Genomic DNA, 19284 nt, shown 5'->3' with positions numbered 1-19284 from the left:
TAATTACTTAGCAAATGAGACCCCATATACTTTTAAGCTAACAGGTGGTACCCAAATGCTCACTAAAGCCATTGTTCAGACACCAGACATTTCTTACAGTGGATGGGAGGTTGATTAAGGGAATGTATGTCATCATTCATATCATATCATTTGTTATTTATTTTGCCGCATTTCTGTTTTTGAAATGAAAAATTTAAAGCTAAAGGACCAAAAAACCATGAAAAATACAACATAAATTTATATCAATAACAATTAAATTTTGTGATACTAACATTAACCAATTTCAATTTTTGTTAATTTGTTTTTTATTGTTTTTCTTTTGTTTGAAATACAATTAGTGAAGCGCAATAACCAAAGCCATAAAAAATGCATTGGACAAAAGTGTAAATTACATTTAAAAAAATTTGATATTACATTAACATAAAACAATTTCAATTTTTCTGTTTTATCTTTTTGTGAAAAAGAAAGTATAAAACCCAAAGAACCAAAGCCATAAAAATACACTAGATAAAAAATGAAAATACTATATTTGTAAAATAACATTATCATAGAATTACAAATTTTTACTGAAACAATTTACTTTTTTCCTAACCTACATAAGATCAAGCAGTATTCACTGGACACACCCGTCTGGCGGGGGAGGAATAAGCTTGGAAGTAACCCTGCTCTAAGTTCTAACAATTTACTATGTTATATTTAGAAAAATAAATAATCTATTTTTTCTTATAACAAAAACGATCTGCTCATAAAAGTTCTTATTTTATTTAATTTTCAGAATTAGACAAGTGATATCTAAAATATTGAATTGGTGAAAAATACACCAAATAGAGATAAATCTGAAGCTATGTCAAATTTTGCCGAAATGAATTTTACAACTGTAACATATATCGTCTGCAGAGATAAATTACTGACTGTTCTTTAGCTTAAGTATTAAAGCAATCCCAAATTATCTCTTTGAAAATTCAACATCACAAAAGTAGAATGTTTCTTTGAGTCATTTAAGAATTAATAATTACCTGATCATGATATAGGGCTCACGGCGGGTGGGACCGGTACACAGAGGATGCTTACTCCTCCTAGGCACCTGATCCACCTCTGATGTGTCCAGGGGTCCGTGTTTGCCCAACTATCTGTTTTGTATTGCTTGTAGGAGTTGTGAGATTGACCACTGTTCGTTATCTTCACCTTTCATCTACAGTGTCTGTTCTTGCAGTTGACCTTTTTGCACTCACAATTGTTGCATTAATATCTATTTTTCATAAAATGTTTTATAATAACCGGACATAATATACTACCTACACAAATTGTTTGGAAAAAATATTTTGATATCATACAATATAATACACCAAATATGTTTGAATAAAAGTTTTATTGTTTGGCAATGATTAATGTCAATGGAAATATTTCAAACCAAGAGAGCTATGGATCACAAGGTTTATCTGAGCCATCTTGTCCTCACAGATAGATTCTTGTATGTCTTACATAGGTTTACGATTCATATCTGCAGTTTCACATTGAACCAATTGGATAACTGAAAATACACGCATATTGCATTAACTAACTGTAATTTTCCCTAGGTCTATGTTAACTCTATGTGTGTATGGGGGAAAGATTAATGTTAAATTTGATCATGAGGATGATATGGTTAGTAACAACTTATCAAATAGCTTCGTTTATATCATGCGACTTAAATAACCAATAGAAGTTCCCCTTGAGAAGGAGCGGAGCTTAGATCTGAAGCCTTCAATGAAAGTTCCACAAAGAACCCCCTCAACATTGCAACTGCAATTTGCCGACTTTTATGTCGATACTCCCCCAAACCCTTTCAACCTCAATTCAAGGGGCAACTACTTAGATATGTATACGGTCTAATGGTAACACGGATGTGAAAGAAAATGTCAGAATCGGCAAAACAAAAGGGATAATCTGTACATACGTTCACTGAAAACTTTGTGAGCCATATTGGCGCCACTTTGGTATTCATTAATTGCTTCAAAGGTTATTTGAGTTTTAAATTTGACTGCCACAAGTACAAGACTTGGACGTGCAATTTGTCATTTTAAAACACTCGATTTGTTCATACTGAATGGTATGATAATTATTGTAACAGTTATATCAAAATACTAATTAGAAAAATGGTAATACGACTAAGAAGATGAACGACTTGATGTGTTTCTTTGATTAAAAATATACGATAGGGCACATTGGCGGCGGAGGACAGTTTCGCATTATAAGCCACGAAAAACTTTCTTTAAAAATGGAAATATCCCATACATGTATTTGAAGTAATATTACATGTGTAAAAATGTATACAATAATTTTAGGATACATGTCAAATGTAGCCGAGTACTTGATAAATATGTCCATATACAACATGTACATGTCCCCATGATTCCTAGCATATACCGGTAGATGGGTGCAAATACAAAACTATGATACATGTACGTGATCAGTTGCTGAAGAAATTCCAGTGAAAACATGCATGGTCCAGGAAAGGGTCTGTAGATGAGAGTGGAAGGTGGATGGTCCCATATGAAAGGTAGATTTTAAAGAAGTGCAAACAGGGTTCTCGATTGTGTACAGTGTGTGTCGGTAAGTTTTGTCCAAATGAGAGAAAATCAAAGTAAGAAAGGGGCACGTGCTCATAGCATGTTTTGTGCACCAGCACCAGTATGTATGGATTGTATGTAATTTGCGGTCATAATGTCTTACCTAATCCAATATGAAATTCAAGTACATGTATTGACATAAAAAGGAAATATGATTTTTCATTAGTCTGTCATAATCTTACTTTGATGTATACCCCCTACCCACATTTTCAGAACCAAATAAAAACTGCCCACTTCCATCATAGTCTCGTTGGACCAGACGCTCGTTGGAGAATTACGGAGAATGTCTAGTTGAGCGAGGTTATATACGATATCATGCGCTTACAAATCGTTGGTGAATTTCGTTTATTTTCCACTGACTTTGGATGTATTTCTATTGTTTATAATAGTTTAGTTTGAAATAAAAACAAATATCGAAGCTTAATGTGACATCACAATGCACTGTTTACATCGGTTGACGTTATATTCCCCTCGTTAAATGAATAGGCGGATCATATATTTCTCCTCCTATCTGTCCCCTTCAATATTCAATCTTATTAAAATCACATCCTAGGATACGCTCACAATCGCTATAATAGGCAGAGTATTTGGCGCGGATCAAAGAAGTCTAATTTTGATTAGATTGTTTCAATATTTTAAAATTAATTCGGTGTTTAACGCCAGGGAAATTTCATGAATAATACATATTTTGAAGTAAATGGATATTTCTATTTACTTTACTCAACTGAATAATGATTATCATTTCGGGCGTGCCAATTTCGCTAGGTTGTCAGCTCCTTACCGGAAATTGTTACGGTCCCTTATTACAGGAAATTTTCTATTCTAATAATGATTGACAATACGAGAAACGTAAGTGTAATATGAATACCTTAAAACTTCTCACTCCAATCTTGGTATATTGTCATAATGAACGGAAGGACTGCCATCTTGGGCGGAAGGGCCGCGATGTTGCACCCAGTAAAGAGGCAAGGTTAGTCCACACTATACTACTTATATACTGTATAATTATTAGCATTTTTCTCACGGCGGGTGTGACCGGTCGACAGGGAATGTTTACTCCTAGGCACCTGATCCCACCTCTGGTGTGTCCAGGGGTCTTTGTTTGCCCAACTATTTTGTATTGCTTGTAGGAGTTATGAGATTGATAACTGTTCGTTATCTTCACCTTTCATTTAGCTACTCGAGATGTACAATATTCACCGACTCCTGGGGGAGAGGGGAATATTGCACTTCTAGTAGCTAAAGCATCCGACTGATCGAGAAATGTCTATGATTGAATAATTTAAAACACTGAAACTTGCTACTGGAGCCTACAAAAAGATATCAGATCGACCATCTTTGTATACAGCTGGACTGCAACACATTGTCGAAATTGATTAGAGACGCGAGGTTTTGTTTCTTCTACTCCCCGCAACAAGTTGTGGGGGGGGGGGTATACTGGAATCGGGTTGTCCGTCTGTCTGTCCGTCCGTCCGTCTGTAGGCGCAATGGTTTCCGGGCTCTATAGCATTATCCTTTCCACCTACCGTCACCATATCATATATATGGACTACCCATGGGATGAAGATGTTCCCTATCGATTTTGGGGTCAAAAGGTCAAAGGTCAAGCGCACTGGACATCGAAATAGCAATATGGTTTCCGGGCTCTAAAGCGTTATCCTTTCCACCTACAGTCACCATATCATACATATGGACTACCCATGGAGTGAAGATGTTCCCTATCGATTTTGGGGTCAAAAGGTCAAAGGCCACGCTCACTGGACATCAAAGTAGCAATATGGTTTCCATTTAAATTCTTTAACGGCTTTTTTCATCGCATGGAGATGTTGTGTTCCTAAATACCTTTTGGATCATAATACTGAAGTTTTACCTATTACCAACACCCTTTGGGAGATTGGGGTAAGCGGGGGGTATTCTTAGTGAGCATTGCTCACAGTACCTCTTGTTATATTAGTAAATATAAAACATCGAAACCAGCTACTAAAACGTACAGAACTTATATCGGCCATCTTTAGATATATTTGATATTACTATAATTTAAACCGTTATTACTCCAGGTCGTGACAGAAGTCCCCTTTTTAAGAACAATAAAGGAAGATAGTCGAAATAAGTAAAGATTCAAGTTTTCATTGAGTGGCTGAAAATAAAATTCATTCGTATTAATTTGGCCTGACGTGGGAGGAATCAAATGTTATATTCATCTCGAAGACAATTCCTGTTTCACCAACCTTGATAGTCCCCAGCCAATCGGAAAGCACGGAAGTATTCGATCATATAATAAATCAAGTTATACGAACATATTTCTTTCCGTAAACAGTACTTTAATAATCCTATATTGTGTAACCCATATAAAAAAAACCTTCAGTAATCCGTCTATCAAAACATCCTTTGGCGTGCAGGCAAAGCTAGGTTCGATAATGCGAGAGAGAGAGAGAGAGAGAGAGAGAGAGAGAGAGAGAAAGAGAGAGAGAGAGAGAGAGCGAGAGAGAGATTACTTGATTCTGAAAGTACTAGTAAGAACATGCATAGAGAATACTACTATCGAACATCGCAATTACAATTTTTGAATCAAGGATAGACAAACTTGTGAAGAAGAAAGGGCGATATTAGTGAGACTCAGTGGCCTTTGCGTTTTCGCTCGGTACAGTTTCAATTTGTCGCCCTAACATTTTCGTCCTAAACACGTAGCAGTGAAAGAATGAGTGGCTTCGTTAGAAGATCAACTTTATACCAAGTCCTAACGGGGTAACAATCTGGATTACCTGTTGGGGAATAAAAATTAAATGGAACAGAAATTTTAGTATTTGAGTATACAGAATGCCTTGGTACACAAGTATTTGGGTTTCATTCTTAAAAATCTTTTGACTCTTTCTTTTATCTCTTTCTATCTAAAGCACAGACAAATTCATGATGTATGGATCATTCTCCCGGAGTTGAACTTACGACCTAAGAAACGACCTAAGAAACCAATGAACATCTTACCCCGTACCACCATCTAAGCAAAATAATGGAACTTTCGCTATAGGCTGTATATACTACACGGTCATTGAGAAACGTTCCTACATGGTATACTTGTAAAAGATCTGCATTGAATTTTTCTTTACAAAGTTCATAAATTGCAATGAACTTTTAACGTCTTATTTAACTTAACAACACTGCCTAAGTTAAACAAAATGAAATTAAAACAAAACTAAATTCACTACACGCTTTCCAAATAACATTTGTATTAAAACAAATATGGATTATCTAAAAATTGCTATTTTAGATTTTTCACAAAATCTCTAAACAAACACACCATATCTTACATGCATATAGATCTACCAATTTTGCATCTAAACAGTCAATTTTATTCGTATACATTCTAACACTTACATAATTACATTTATTTTAGAAAATAGAGTTCTTTTTCTTCTGTCGGTTGATAAAATGTCGATTAAAATCGGGGTTCTGCCTTCAATGTGAACGGTTCTGTTGAAGTTGTAGCTCCGGTAAATCCATCGAAACTCAGAACATCTTCAGACGTCTTGGAGAACTTGAACTTCTGGATCAAATTAGTGAACATTAGAAAGAGTTCTGATTTTGCAAGAGCCTCTCCAGCACAAACTCGGGGTCCTATAAGAATAAATAGTTATCGTTAGTATGATTTTTATCTGATTTGAAAATAGTGTACACAGTATCACAGATGAATTCAACAGTTACAATAACAGTTACAATAAATTTAGAATGAAGCATAATCAAGACGGGGCTGCAGTATAAATGAGACAGTTCAATCAAATCAGTCTTGATTTTTGTACAAGTAGGCTTATATGAGTATTCAATACAAATATACATGTATACATAATGCAATGATGAATCTCCTATACAACTGCATTATGAATATTTCATTACCGATGGAGAAAGGGATAAGGCGATCCTTATTGGTTATCTTCCCTGTGACGTCATCTATGAACCTTTGAGGTCTGAACTCCTTAGGCTGTGGAAAGTGGGCGGGATCCATATGAGCCGATTTTAGATGTCCCATCACAATTGTATCTTTTGGTATCACGTGGCCCGCTATAATTACCTCCTCCGTTGACGCATGGGGCAATGTCATATCCACTGACAAATTAAAACAAATCGCGGACTTAATGAACTTTACTGTGGTTTATGATGGTAAATGATTATCTACTTATTTTTTTTGTTATTTTAGTACTTTATCAAATATACTTATAACATATTTATAAAATATCATCCCGTGGGGATCCGGGTCAGAATAGGTCCTCAGTACCCCTTACTTGTCGCAAGAGGCGACTAAATGGGGCAGTCCTTTGGATGAGACCGCAAAAACCGAAGTCCTGTGTCACAGCAGGTGTAGCACGATAAAGATCCCTCTCTGCTCAATGGCCATAAACGCCGAGCATAGATCTAAATTTTGCACTCCTTCACCGACAATAGTGACGTCTCCATGTGAGTGAAATTTTCTCGAGAGGGACGTTAAACAATATTCAATCATTCATATAAAATGATCTGGACGAAAGTCGAGAGATTATCTCTTCGCAATTTATTGCGAGAGGGGATATAGTAACGAGTGTTGTGTAAAGCAGATTATGTACAGTCCATATATTTTGCTCGATTGATTTGATACTTCGCCAATAGAAAAGCTTTGTTATTAAGAAAGGGAAAATCTTGTTGACTTTAAGGTCCAAAGGTCAAGGTCATTATGTAGACACTCATTCCGAGGAGATAATTTCCGCCTTGCGAAACTCTTGTTTAATACCAATTCATGGATAACTTTTGAGATTTGGAAGATATCAGAGAATATAAAAAAAACGAAAGTGTAAATAAAACTTTTCCTGCCTGATTATCATTCAATATCATAAGCCTTTGAAGGACATATGTTTTATATCATTTCCCAAAATAGTGTGATATGTGTTAATTATTACCTTGTTCAATAAAGTATAAAGTTTCAGAATGACTGAATACTTACATATATTTGATAGTCGCTGTACTTCTAATATCGTCGCCTCTACATATGGTAGTCGGGGTTTGTCACTCATATGTACTTCTCTATTCAAGCCGACCTCCTATTATGTAGACATGAATATAAAACATGTGACCCATGGGCCACATCGCTCATCTGAATCGCATTGCTTTGCTGTTGCTAAGATGTTCTGATTTGTGAAAGATTAGTGAAAGATCTTGTTTGTATCTTTATTCTCCTAAAAACGTTTGAACCCTTATTGTGATCGGAACGTAACCTCAATTGGTCACGACATCATCGAACATCAATTAACACAGCATGTGTTGATGCCTCAATACCAATATCACTAAATGACCTTGCCGTTCTGAAGAAAGTCAATTTCAGACGAAAGTCATAAAACTTCGCCTTAAAAAGTTCAGAGGAAATTCAATAGGTTACACTTTCTTTGAAGTAAATCAAACTTTCGAGGGACAAGGATGATTTGTACCAAGTTTAATTGAAATTGGCTCAGAGGTTCTGGAGAAGAAGATGAAAAGTTGACGAAGACGACAAAGGATAAACGTTGGTCAGAAACACGACATTCAAACAATAAAACTGTAAACGTAACACTTTCCTCTTATAGTGGATTTTTTTTTTTTATCTATTTGACATTTAAAATCCTGTAATATTAGTAGAACACACTTTTTATTCATTACATGATTTCACATACTCAGTACCTTCTCTATTTCGTGAAAACATTTTTCCTGCACATCAGAGTATTCGATCAAATAAAGAAGAGCCCAGTCTAACGTTGTGGCAGTTGTCTCTGTTCCAGCAATGAACAGGTCAACTACAATCCGCACCGTATGACGAACTAGAAAAAATCAATCATTACATTGATATGGTAACGGACGGATATATGGAAGATACTGGATTCAAGGGTCCTTATTTTGAAATCAAGTATTAATGTATATTGATATTGTATTGGACAGATAGAAGATAGGGAATTCAGGGGTCCTCGTTTTGAATTACGGGTCGGCCGATGTATCTTCTCCTTTAATGTTGCAATATCAAAATTTTATTGACAGCAAAAATGTCATTAAATATATTAGCGTGAACGTCCACACTAATAACAATACAATGTTACCTATACTAAATATCTACGGTGTGACCGCTGGGCAAGTTCAGCAAATGCAGCTGATGAAACAGCTAATCCACGTTTGATTATGTTTACGGTGCTATTCGTACATTGTAACGTATAGGAAACTGAACCTAAGGTTTTCGGGTTTAGAGCTTTCGAGAGAGGTAAATTGATATTAGAATTAGATATTAGTATTCTCAATATTTATGCAATGCAATATTTTTGTAATTCAAAATAAAGGGTATATCCACTTGCTCAGATTAAAAACAAACATTATCATAAAAATCTGCCCGTGTGATCTATATCTTCTTTTCAAATTGTAACTTTGAATACAGAAGGTCAAAATTACCCGAATCTTTTGAAAGAAATTGTCCTTTGCTTTCTTTTTTACAAGTACATGTATATGCCAAAACTCCATCTATATCCTATAGAATTCAACGTAAAATATATAGGCCAATAGACCCATCTACACTTTGCAAAAAGTAAATTGAGTTGTGTTCCTTTGCGGGGTTAACCTAACGATCAAAAGAAGAATAGAACAATATTTCTCCTCTTTATGCTATCAAATGTATTGACATGCTGCAATAAATTCAATGCTGTTTCAAATGTTTAATGTATTAATAGCCTTACCACTGAGTAATCCAAATGAGAGATTCAATCGATTTATGACAAAAGAGTTACAGAGGCCACTGTCAGAATCCTATTGGTTTCCCTCCAAAGATGGTGGTCAGAGGATTTAACTTTAGCAAAGTGAGGATTCAGATATGATGAATCTGATCAAACATGAAAATGTGAAGATAACTAACAGTGATCATTCTCATACTTCCTATAAAAAAATACAAAATTAAGACTCAGGCTGGGATTTCTCCAGAAAAAAATGTCAAACTTTAGTTTGAGGTTACTTTTATTTGAGTAGTAAAATTTGAGTAAAATCTCAAACTTAAGTCCAAGTTTCAACTTTAGGTTTTTTCAGAAATCCAGGTCAGGATATATGCTTAGGAGTAAGTATCCCTCGTTGACCTGTCACAACCATCTTGAGCCCTATATCTTTATCAGGTAAACGTAGTATACCTTCAATAAAAGTAATTGTTGGCTTTAGCTTTTGACTTGAAATTTCGAAATTCAAAGCTTGTAGATACAAGATTATCCATCACAAATTGGAATATAATTTCTTAAATCCAAACTAATGTTTGGCACTCAGAATTAAAATAGTATACGTTTACATCATGCTAAGATGAAGATCGAGATAATTTTCTTTAATCTTCTCTTAGAGCATAGAGCATTGTAAATAGGTAACTCACTAAAATTATGCTGTTAAGAACGGGAAAAAACTCACTTTTTTCCTGAATTGTTTCGTTACATGAAAAAGACAGTATCTTCTGGTCCAGTAGATCTCTGATGTTGTTTTCATCGATCGTTTTTTCATGTTCCTGTATCTGTTTTCTGAGGTATTCAAAAATGAATTCTCTTGCTTTATTTCGTTCATTCACACCAGTTGCCTTGTAAAATAAATTAGATTACGTTCGGAGTAACGATCAAGACATTCATCCAATAGAAAATATCTAAATATTTCTATCTCCATCCACAACGTTAAAGTGTCACTTTTTAACAGAATGTAAAGCTTAAGTACCTTATTAAGTATGACCATCTCTAAACACCGCTTATCAAGACCTTGAATAACTAAAGTAACTATGAATTTTGACATGCCCACCTTACGCTTATTTCTGGGGTGATCATTTTCAAACTACAGTCGCCAAGGCCTTTCAGCGATATGTCGGATGTTTTCCCACGATATTAAAACCTTGAATTTGACCCCACCCCTCGGGCACTTTTCGCCAATACCTTCGCAAAGATTCTTTCAAAATACCCACACCCCGGGTAACTATTTTCAGACTCTACTAAAGGCCGTATAATCGATAAGTCACATGACTACCATGATAGGTTTCTAAATTTGTTTGATTGATTGTATATCGTTAACGTCCCTTCCGTTGGCTGGCTGTCTGTCCAAAATAATGTTTTCCGGACTTTTTCCGTAACAGATGTATGTACAGCTTATAGTTTTGGTCACAACTTCCTCCTCTAGAAACGTAAGAATGAGTTTGCTTTTCAGTTGGATTGATGCACTGTGACCTACTTTACTTTTTTACGGATACAGATGTTGCCCTGAAATTTAGTCAGAAGCTTCCCCTCGGAGGAATATAAGTTCAGCATTTCAGCTGGCTTGGTCTGTTCGTCGGTAACCTAGTATAGGGCTAAAAGTAGGTCGAACAGTTTTCCGGTCTTTTTTCATAAAAGATACAGATATTACCCTGATATTTAGTTACAAGCTTCCCCTCGGAGGAATGTAAGTTTAGTTTGCATTTCAGTTGTATTGGTCAGTCCGTCGGTGACCTACTTTAGGGTTTAAAGTAGGTCAAACAGTTTTCCGAACTTTTTTCATTACGGATACAGATATTGCGTTGAAATTTAGCAACAATCTTCCTCTAAGAGGAATAAAAGTGCATTTTGCATTTCAGCTGGATTGGTCTGTCCGTCTGGGACTTATCTTAGGCCTAAAGTCAATGGAAAACAATACCCAAAAATTGAAATCCCTCAAAAACGACTTTTTATTGGTGCATGTCAAGTACAAATGACTAATTACATTGTTGTTTGATCAAATAATAGAAACTTCCGTGTAAACACAACAAAATTCCACGTCCAAAATATTGGGTATGCTATTACCTCAAAAATGCTGTGTTTACGTTAGATTTTTTAAAATTGTAATGATAGAATAAAGGTCATAAAAACATTTTGTGGTAAAGATGGGTTTTTGGCAATGTCAAAACATTTACAAATAACATTTTGGGGTATCCTGTATTCTGCAACCTACTTCCAAATTCCACAACAAGAGGCCCATGGGCCACATCGATCTCCATAGTCACTTAGCCTTGTTGTTGTTCAGCTATTGTGATTAAAATATTTTTTCAATCTTTATTCCATTACAAATTCCAAAGGGTTCCGGCATAACTGAACGAGAATTCTCACAATACGGTGATGCCTCAACACCACATGATCTTGCTGTTCTAGGAAAAGTTCAAGGTCAATAGATTATGGTATCATATGAAAGGTCTTGCCATAAGGAATCTATATACAAAACAAATTCAAAGTTCTACCTTAAATAGTCCAGGAATATTGAATAGTTCAGATTTTTAAAAGGTTATACTCCGAGGTCAAAGCCACAAAGTCAAACACCGTGGTATTTCAAGGTCTTGCCATAAAAAATCTAAAAAGTTCTACCTTAAATAGTTCAATGAATATTGAATAGGTCAGACTTTAAAAAATCACACTCAAAGGTCAAGGCCACATGGTAAAACACTGTGGTATCACGAGGTCTTCTCATAAAGTATTTTATACAAAATACGATAGTCATGCCTTCAATACGGTAGTTCAAGATTTATTTAATAAGGTATGTTTTCTTAAAAGTAGTTCAAAATTCAAAATCGCAGGGTCAAAGATCGTGGTATGAAATAAAGGTACTGGCAATTAGTTTATATACAAAATATCAAACTTCTACCTTAAAAATACTTCTGAAGATATTGAATAGGTCAGGTTATTTAATGGTAGGCCAGACTTCAGTGTCAACGTCACAAGGTCAAACATCTTGGTATCACATGAAAGTATCACCATAAAGAATCTACATACAACATATGAAAGCCCTAACTTCAATAGTTACATACAACATATGAAAGCCCTAACTTCAATAGTTCATATATTGCATTTGGTTAAAAGTAGGTCAAATTTCTAAGTCAAGGTTGCAAGGTTAGAAAATTAAATATGATAAAAGAATGTATCTTTGATATATGATTGCTTATCTCGTGATTAAATGTTAAAATCAATGTTAAAAGTTTGATATTTGGGTCTAACTATAAGGTGAAACTCACAAGGTCAAATGTCATGTATAAAATGTACAACCTTATCATAAGAAATCTCTATTCAAATTATGAAAGCCTTATCTTTAATAGTTCAGGAAATATTGAACAGGTTAAGTTTTCTTTAAAGTAGATCAAACTCCAAGGTCTGGGTCAAAAAGTTCAAAACTTAGACACCAAAGAATAGATCATGTGGCATAGAATGCGCATATGCAATCCCTATTACTTACTCAAAAGTTGTGATCAAGGTTAAAGTTTCAGACAAACAGGACAAAATATGTCTTCAACTATAGTCGAAGGGGCATAAAAAACTAAATCCATACCACTTGGGAACATTTGGATTTGATTTAGTGTGACCCTGCTACTTTTGAAAAGAATTTGTTTCAATTAATTTCCTGGTGTTTATTCCGATATGAAACTTTGATCCAATACCGTGGCCCCACCTAACCCCTCAGGAACAATGATTTAGAAAAAATTGAATCTACTCTATATATATATGTCAGGAAGCTTTCATGTAAATCCTCACTTTTCTGCCTCCAAAAATTTTAAATATTCTCCCTATGTATTAGAATATACAGTGTAGAATTTTGATCCCCTATTTTGGCCCTGCCCTACCCACGGAGACCATGATCTGAGCAAACTTGAATCTACTTTGTCAAAAAATGTTAATGTATGTTTAAACTTTTCTGGACAAATGCTTCTTCAGAAGATTTTTCTTGTACATACATGTAGTAAATAGCATGTAATTTTTTTTATCCTCTATTGTGGTCTCATCCTATCATCGGCGACCGAGGTTAGAAGAACTTGTATCTACTCTACGTAATGAGGTTCATGAAAATTTCAACTTTTCTGATCCAGTGGTTCTTAAAAGATTTTTAAAAGACTCCTCAAATTTGCATTTTCTTGATTATCTCCCCTTTGAAAGAGACAGGGCCCTTCATTTGAACAAACTTTACGAGTTTTCTTATATATCAGCATCTAAAACTTTGATCCCAATTGTGGCCCCACCCTACCCCCGGGAAACAGGATTAGAACAAACTTTTAACTTGAATCTTCTCTCTGTCAGAAAGCTTTCATGTATATGTCAACTTTTCTGGCCTACTAGTGGTTTATCTGAAGATTTTTAAAGATTTTCTTTATACATTCCCATAATTATCCCCGGGGGTAATTTAATCTACACTATATAAGGAAGCTTTCATGTAAAACAAAAATTCCCACTCAGTGGTTCTTGAAAAGATTCTTAAATTACCCCACCCCATATTTGCATTTTCTTGACTACCGGTACATGTATCTCCATTTTGAAATAGGCATGACCATATTCATTTGAACAAATGTCATTCCTCTTTATACAAGGGTGATTTGTGTAAAGTTTTATTGAAATTGACCAGGAGGTGTTGGAGAAGAAGATGAAATGCGAAAAGTTAATGACGACAACAGCTGCTGGACAAAGTTTCATCACAAAAGCTCACTTGAACCTTCGGCTCAGTTGAACTAAATAGTTAATAAAATGGAAAATAATATAATCATTCTCAAATGTTTTACAAAAGCAGAGAGCAAAATTTCAAAACTGGTAATAAATCACGACCGGAATTAAATTTTTTAAAAAAAGAATAATACGCATTTACACATATCCTGTAGTTGAAAGAAATCGAAAAATCACTTTTCGAGAAATCACGTGCACAGGAGTGTTTGGCAAAAAAGAAAGAAAAACAACAACCACCCCCCCCCCCCCAAACAGTAGAATATTCAAATGACTTCCATTAGAGACTTCATTACTCACGATGAAGTTTTGCACGAATTTGGGCAATACTTGCAAGACCGGTCCTGGACCTTTGACTAGAGTATCCATGGCTTGTAATACCGAAAGAAACCCTTCGTCATCATGTGCACATCTGTGAATAAAAAGTACTAAAGTGTGTGAAAATCGTATGAAAGTTAGAATAGTTTTACAATTTAAGAAATCGATACACTGAATGAAAATTCAAGAAGAAAGTATGTATATTAGATAAAATAAGAAATATCATTACCTATAACCGAAAACCATACTATGTATGATGTTACTGACTGAAGCGGTAAGAATGCTTTTCAAATTTGTTATTGGCCGCCCCTTTGTTGAGGCTATATCCGCACATAACAGTTTGGATTCGTCTAAAATCACGTCATCAATGGAAGTTTTCCCCATACCAAAATCCCTCATAGTCTGCAAAACAAAGCGACGGTTTCGTCTCCAGATGTCGCCACTCGAAAAAAGTACTCCCCGCTCTGGAAACAGTTATACAAACAGAGTTACGGAATGCAGGGAGGGTCAATACAAATACAGAACAAAAAATTTAGGATAATTCATACCAACTCAAAAAAACAATGCTAAATCGCAAGATAGAAAAGAGGGTATTGGTATATTCAAATTATGATTAGAATAAATTCGTTGTTTAAAGAAAATATATATTACACGTCAATAGCTAAAGGAGTTGCATTATGAAGAAATAACACACCAGATAAATCTGATACGGATGGAAAGTGGATGTACAATAGCATTTTGAGATTTAAAACTTTCAAATACCGTATAAGCCCAGGTTTGATTTAAGGTCATGACAAACAGGTTTGGTAAATTTTCAACTGTTACTTTAATTGTCCCTCATATGAATAAAAACACAGGTGCTTGTGGACAGGACTTCCGGTAACCCCCCCCCCTTCTTGTATTTTTAAATGTTCAATTCTTTGGGTATTTCGGACGTATTTTTGATAAAATGTGTAAATTCAGAGTTTACAATGATTATATATTTGGATATATTAAAAGTATTATGGTTCCAATAATGTGTAAGTGTGCTTGTTAAAGTCTTTCCACAGCCGACTTAACGGGTGACCCAGGACTTAATTACTATGATCGGTATTCTCTTCCCTTTCCCTGTAGCTAATGGTATTCGGAAGACCTCGTCTCGGGTTTTCTCGTTCTAAAAATACTTAGCTGCGACAGAAATATCCCTTCCATTCGTTATAGTCAGAATTGAGAAGTGGCGAGGTTGTAACGATCAAAATGAGCGGTGTGAAGTAATTACTGCGCACCAAATAGCGATGCATTTAATCCATGAATCATCAGTAGATTTAGAATGACCGTTCTTTTCAGTTGGTATGTGCATTATTGGTGGGGTTTTTTTCGATAGGATTTCTCAGCGAGGTATAGATTTTTTTCAACATGTCGCTGGTTGAGTTGCACACCTTGTTCATATATTATGATCGGTGATATGACATTTTTAAAAATGGTTTCTATGCGACATTTGTGAATTCCATTAAAATAGGTAAATTCTGAAGTTACATATTTTATCAAAAATACGTCCGAAATACCCAAGGAATTGCACATTTAAAAATACAAGAAGGGGGGTACCGGAAATCCTGTCCACAAGCACCTGTGAATAAAAATGGTTACATGTAAATACGGATGGAAAGTGCATATACAATAATATTTTGAAATTGAAAATTTTCAAATATCTTATTTACTTTAAAATGCAGTTTTATTAATAAGTATACTTTAAAACATTAACACTGCTAGGTTCGAACCCACGATCTACAGATCAGCAAACGACACGTTGACCTAGATATACTAAGCTACCAGTTAGGCAATTAAAAGGAAACGAATATACAAGTATTGTTGATAGTTACAATTCTATTCATACTTCAAAAGGAAATTAGCCATTTTTACGATGTGTTACTTCAATTGAAAAACCTTGTCACAATTTGCGTATATAGTCGTTCATTTTGTCACTAATTGTGCGCCATAACTTGTATTTGAGAGTAACTATATGTAGGCGAGAGCGAGGTCACATGTTTTGTTATATAAGGAAAAAACGCTGACATATCCTGTTCGGTCTTTAGGGAGAGGGCTCATATAGACTAAACCTGCTGTCCAATCCCATCAAATTATTAAAGAAATATTGTTTAAATCAGTGTATAATGTGCGAATGCTTTTGTTTGCATAAAGTCAAGTCGTTTCTTTGTGAATAAACTTATTTCTCGTTTGTGTTTATTTTTCACTTGTCAAGGTTCAGTCTGAAGACAAGGAGGTTTTCCTATCTCGAATCAAAATTGTGACAAACTTTACTCGTGGACGATCGAATCGAATGCATCGAGTAATCATAAAACGTCACAAATATGATATCATATATTAACCTTACTCACTCCTTCGGGGGTGCGACACAAACATTCTCTCACCAGAGGGCACATTACGCAAGCTTCACTTACACTATTCTCTTTAGAGAAGTCGAGAGGCATAGCCTTCATCGACTTCTCTTCGCAAGCATTCATGTTTGATTCTGGAAAACGTGTAAATGCCGGAGTCGGTGACGGTTTATGCTTCGACCGACGTGTTTACTCAGATGTGCCTGGATTTACGCAATAGACAAGTTGTTTTCAAACATTTAACAGTAATGCACAAAACTGTCACAAGGAAATCAACACTTACTTGCTTTTAATCCATTTTCAACATGTCCCCTGTCCCGGTTTACGTTAACTGGTCTTGGGAGCTGTCACAACAGGGGACCAGTTAAGAGAAAAGCAGGCTGACGTAATCAGAGTTGTGATTTAAACCCGGGACAGGGGCATGCTGAAAATGGATTAAAAGCAAGTACGTTTTGATTTCCTTGTGGCGGTTTTGTGCATTGCTGTTAAATGTTTGAAAACAACTTGTCTAGTGGCTAAATCCAGGCACATCTGAGTCGAAACGTCGGTCGAAGCATTAACCGTCACTGACTCCGGCATTTACACGTTTTCCAGAATCAAAACATGAATGCTTGCGAAGAGAAGTCGATGAAGGCTATGCCTCTCGACTTCTCTAAAGAGAATACACTTACACCACTGTCAACGCTTGGAATCATGTGACAAATGAATATAATCACAAACAGTTATTCTCGGGTTTTTTTCCTTTAAAACTTCTGGCAACAGGTGATACGTCAGGCTATTTTCCTAGCCCACTGGCTCTTTTTAAATCATATTTTTACCATTTAGCTGTTTGTCTATTATTTTACAAGTTTTATCGCATTTTTTACAGCCTTTCTTACGTTTAATTCCGAGTTTACATTAAATCTCCACCACGTGGATGTCCTACATTCATACGCATAACACGCAGTTCCAAATTTAGATCAGAAAACAGCCATTTTAAACAATTTACAGTAAGCATCAATTTAATTGCACCAAAAGAATTTCATATGACTAAACATTTAGTCTAAAACATAAATGTTGGATATCAGAAACTTCTACAAGATTTCTGTAAATGGAGAGTTGACAGAGGTATAGTGCGAGTATTGCACGGAACTCTGGGTAAAAAATTGCAAAGTCGTTTGTGCATGTTGATAATGTGTATTTCGATGAACGTTTTCGTGATCGTCGAGTGATAGAAGCCTAGGTTTGATTTGATGTCACGACAAAAAGGTTTCGATTGGCATATTTTAACTCGTTTAACTTTAATTCTCCCTCATATGTAATAAAAAAAGTAGTTAAACTGGATGTCTTAATTTCCCCAGAAATATTGAAATTGAAACTTTAATTAGCAAACACTACATAGGCATCACGTGACCTCTCTCTCTCTCTCTCTCATAATCATCACTTCAGTATATGTCAAAGAAGAATAACTCGTCGTTATAATTTGATACGTCATTGATTCTAAATTATAAACAGAAACCTATTCTCAGTTCATTACTACAAGTATATGGTTACCTCAGTGGATTAAGGCGTTAAGATGACTATCTAAGGATCGTATATGCGAGTCCCACAGTAGTTTTAAATGCTTTCTTATTTAGTTTATTTTTACATCATTGTTGTATCTTTCGTTACACGAGACACAAAAAAACTTCCGACGCCACAACCTCATTACATATATCTGGGTTTTTTTTTATAAATGAAAATTTTCATCAGTGTAATGTACATTTTTGAGTAGCAGGTGGGTTACAACTCGTGTCTTACACTTCAACATGAAGGGTAAATATTTTAAATATTTTACCAATTATTCCTTCCTTGGTTTTGTCTGAAGGTAGTATCCACTCCGGGCGGTTACTCATCTGAGCTGCATGTTTAACGAAGGCTTCATATATATTGTCATATCCGCTGATAATGACCATCAGATGTTTACCAACATATACACGAAACACATCTCCATATTTCTCACGTAAATCCATGAATCCCACATGACGCTTTTTGCCCATGCGAAGGAACAACAACGCATTTCCGATGAACGGCAAGGCAAATGGTCCAGGAATGGAGGACCTTGGGGTCTTAATCACACAGAAACCCAACAGAAACACCAGCACAAATACGAGAAGTGTTGTCAGGTCAATATGTCCAAGAAAACCGGGTACTGAAACCATGTTTGACGCTCAGTATGTGAGACAATATTAACACACTGGGGATTTATCCATATTTTATCTACAGGTGAAGAAATAGAACGTACCTGTCACCTGGGATTCGTATTAGAAATAGAACGTACCTGTCACCTGGGATTCGTATTTTAAACCCAGTTAGTACATGTATATAAATGGATGGGCGAAAAACTGTTAAATATGCTATAGAGTGTACTGATTTAGCTGTGTACTTTAATATCAAGTGTATAAATATTTTGAACGTAATAACACAAAATCATCCATAGAAACAGCTACACAATTGAATTGCATATATCGAGGCAGCTCCGGGTGGGTACGACCA

At 35.4% G+C, this 19284-nt stretch overlaps 1 protein-coding gene across 2 annotated transcripts; it reads right to left on the bottom strand.

The window, feature by feature from the left end:
* Positions 1-5933: 5933 nt before the first annotated feature.
* Positions 5934-19063, bottom strand: LOC125645889 (cytochrome P450 2C15-like). Of its 2 annotated transcripts, XM_048871831.2 has the most exons (9): positions 18587-19026; positions 14625-14859; positions 14378-14489; positions 10026-10188; positions 9710-9760; positions 8286-8422; positions 7576-7672; positions 6498-6707; positions 5934-6221 (listed from the first exon to the last, which is right to left on the bottom strand). In XM_048871831.2, the coding sequence occupies exons 1-9, from the start codon at positions 18948-18950 to the stop codon at positions 6043-6045; spliced, it is 1548 nt and encodes a 515-aa protein (XP_048727788.2). In that variant the 5' UTR covers positions 18951-19026; the 3' UTR covers positions 5934-6042. The 2 variants fall into 2 exon arrangements, with proteins under 2 accessions (XP_048727788.2, XP_048727790.2); XM_048871833.2 differs by lacking the exon at positions 9710-9760 and having other exon boundaries at positions 18587-19063.
* Positions 19064-19284: the final 221 nt, after the last annotated feature.

Source organism: Ostrea edulis, chromosome 9 (genome assembly GCF_947568905.1).
Source record: "Ostrea edulis chromosome 9, xbOstEdul1.1, whole genome shotgun sequence".
Taxonomy (NCBI): domain Eukaryota; kingdom Metazoa; phylum Mollusca; class Bivalvia; order Ostreida; family Ostreidae; genus Ostrea; species Ostrea edulis.
Note: the sequence above shows the minus strand (reverse complement) of the source record. Positions and strands in the feature narration are given on the sequence as shown.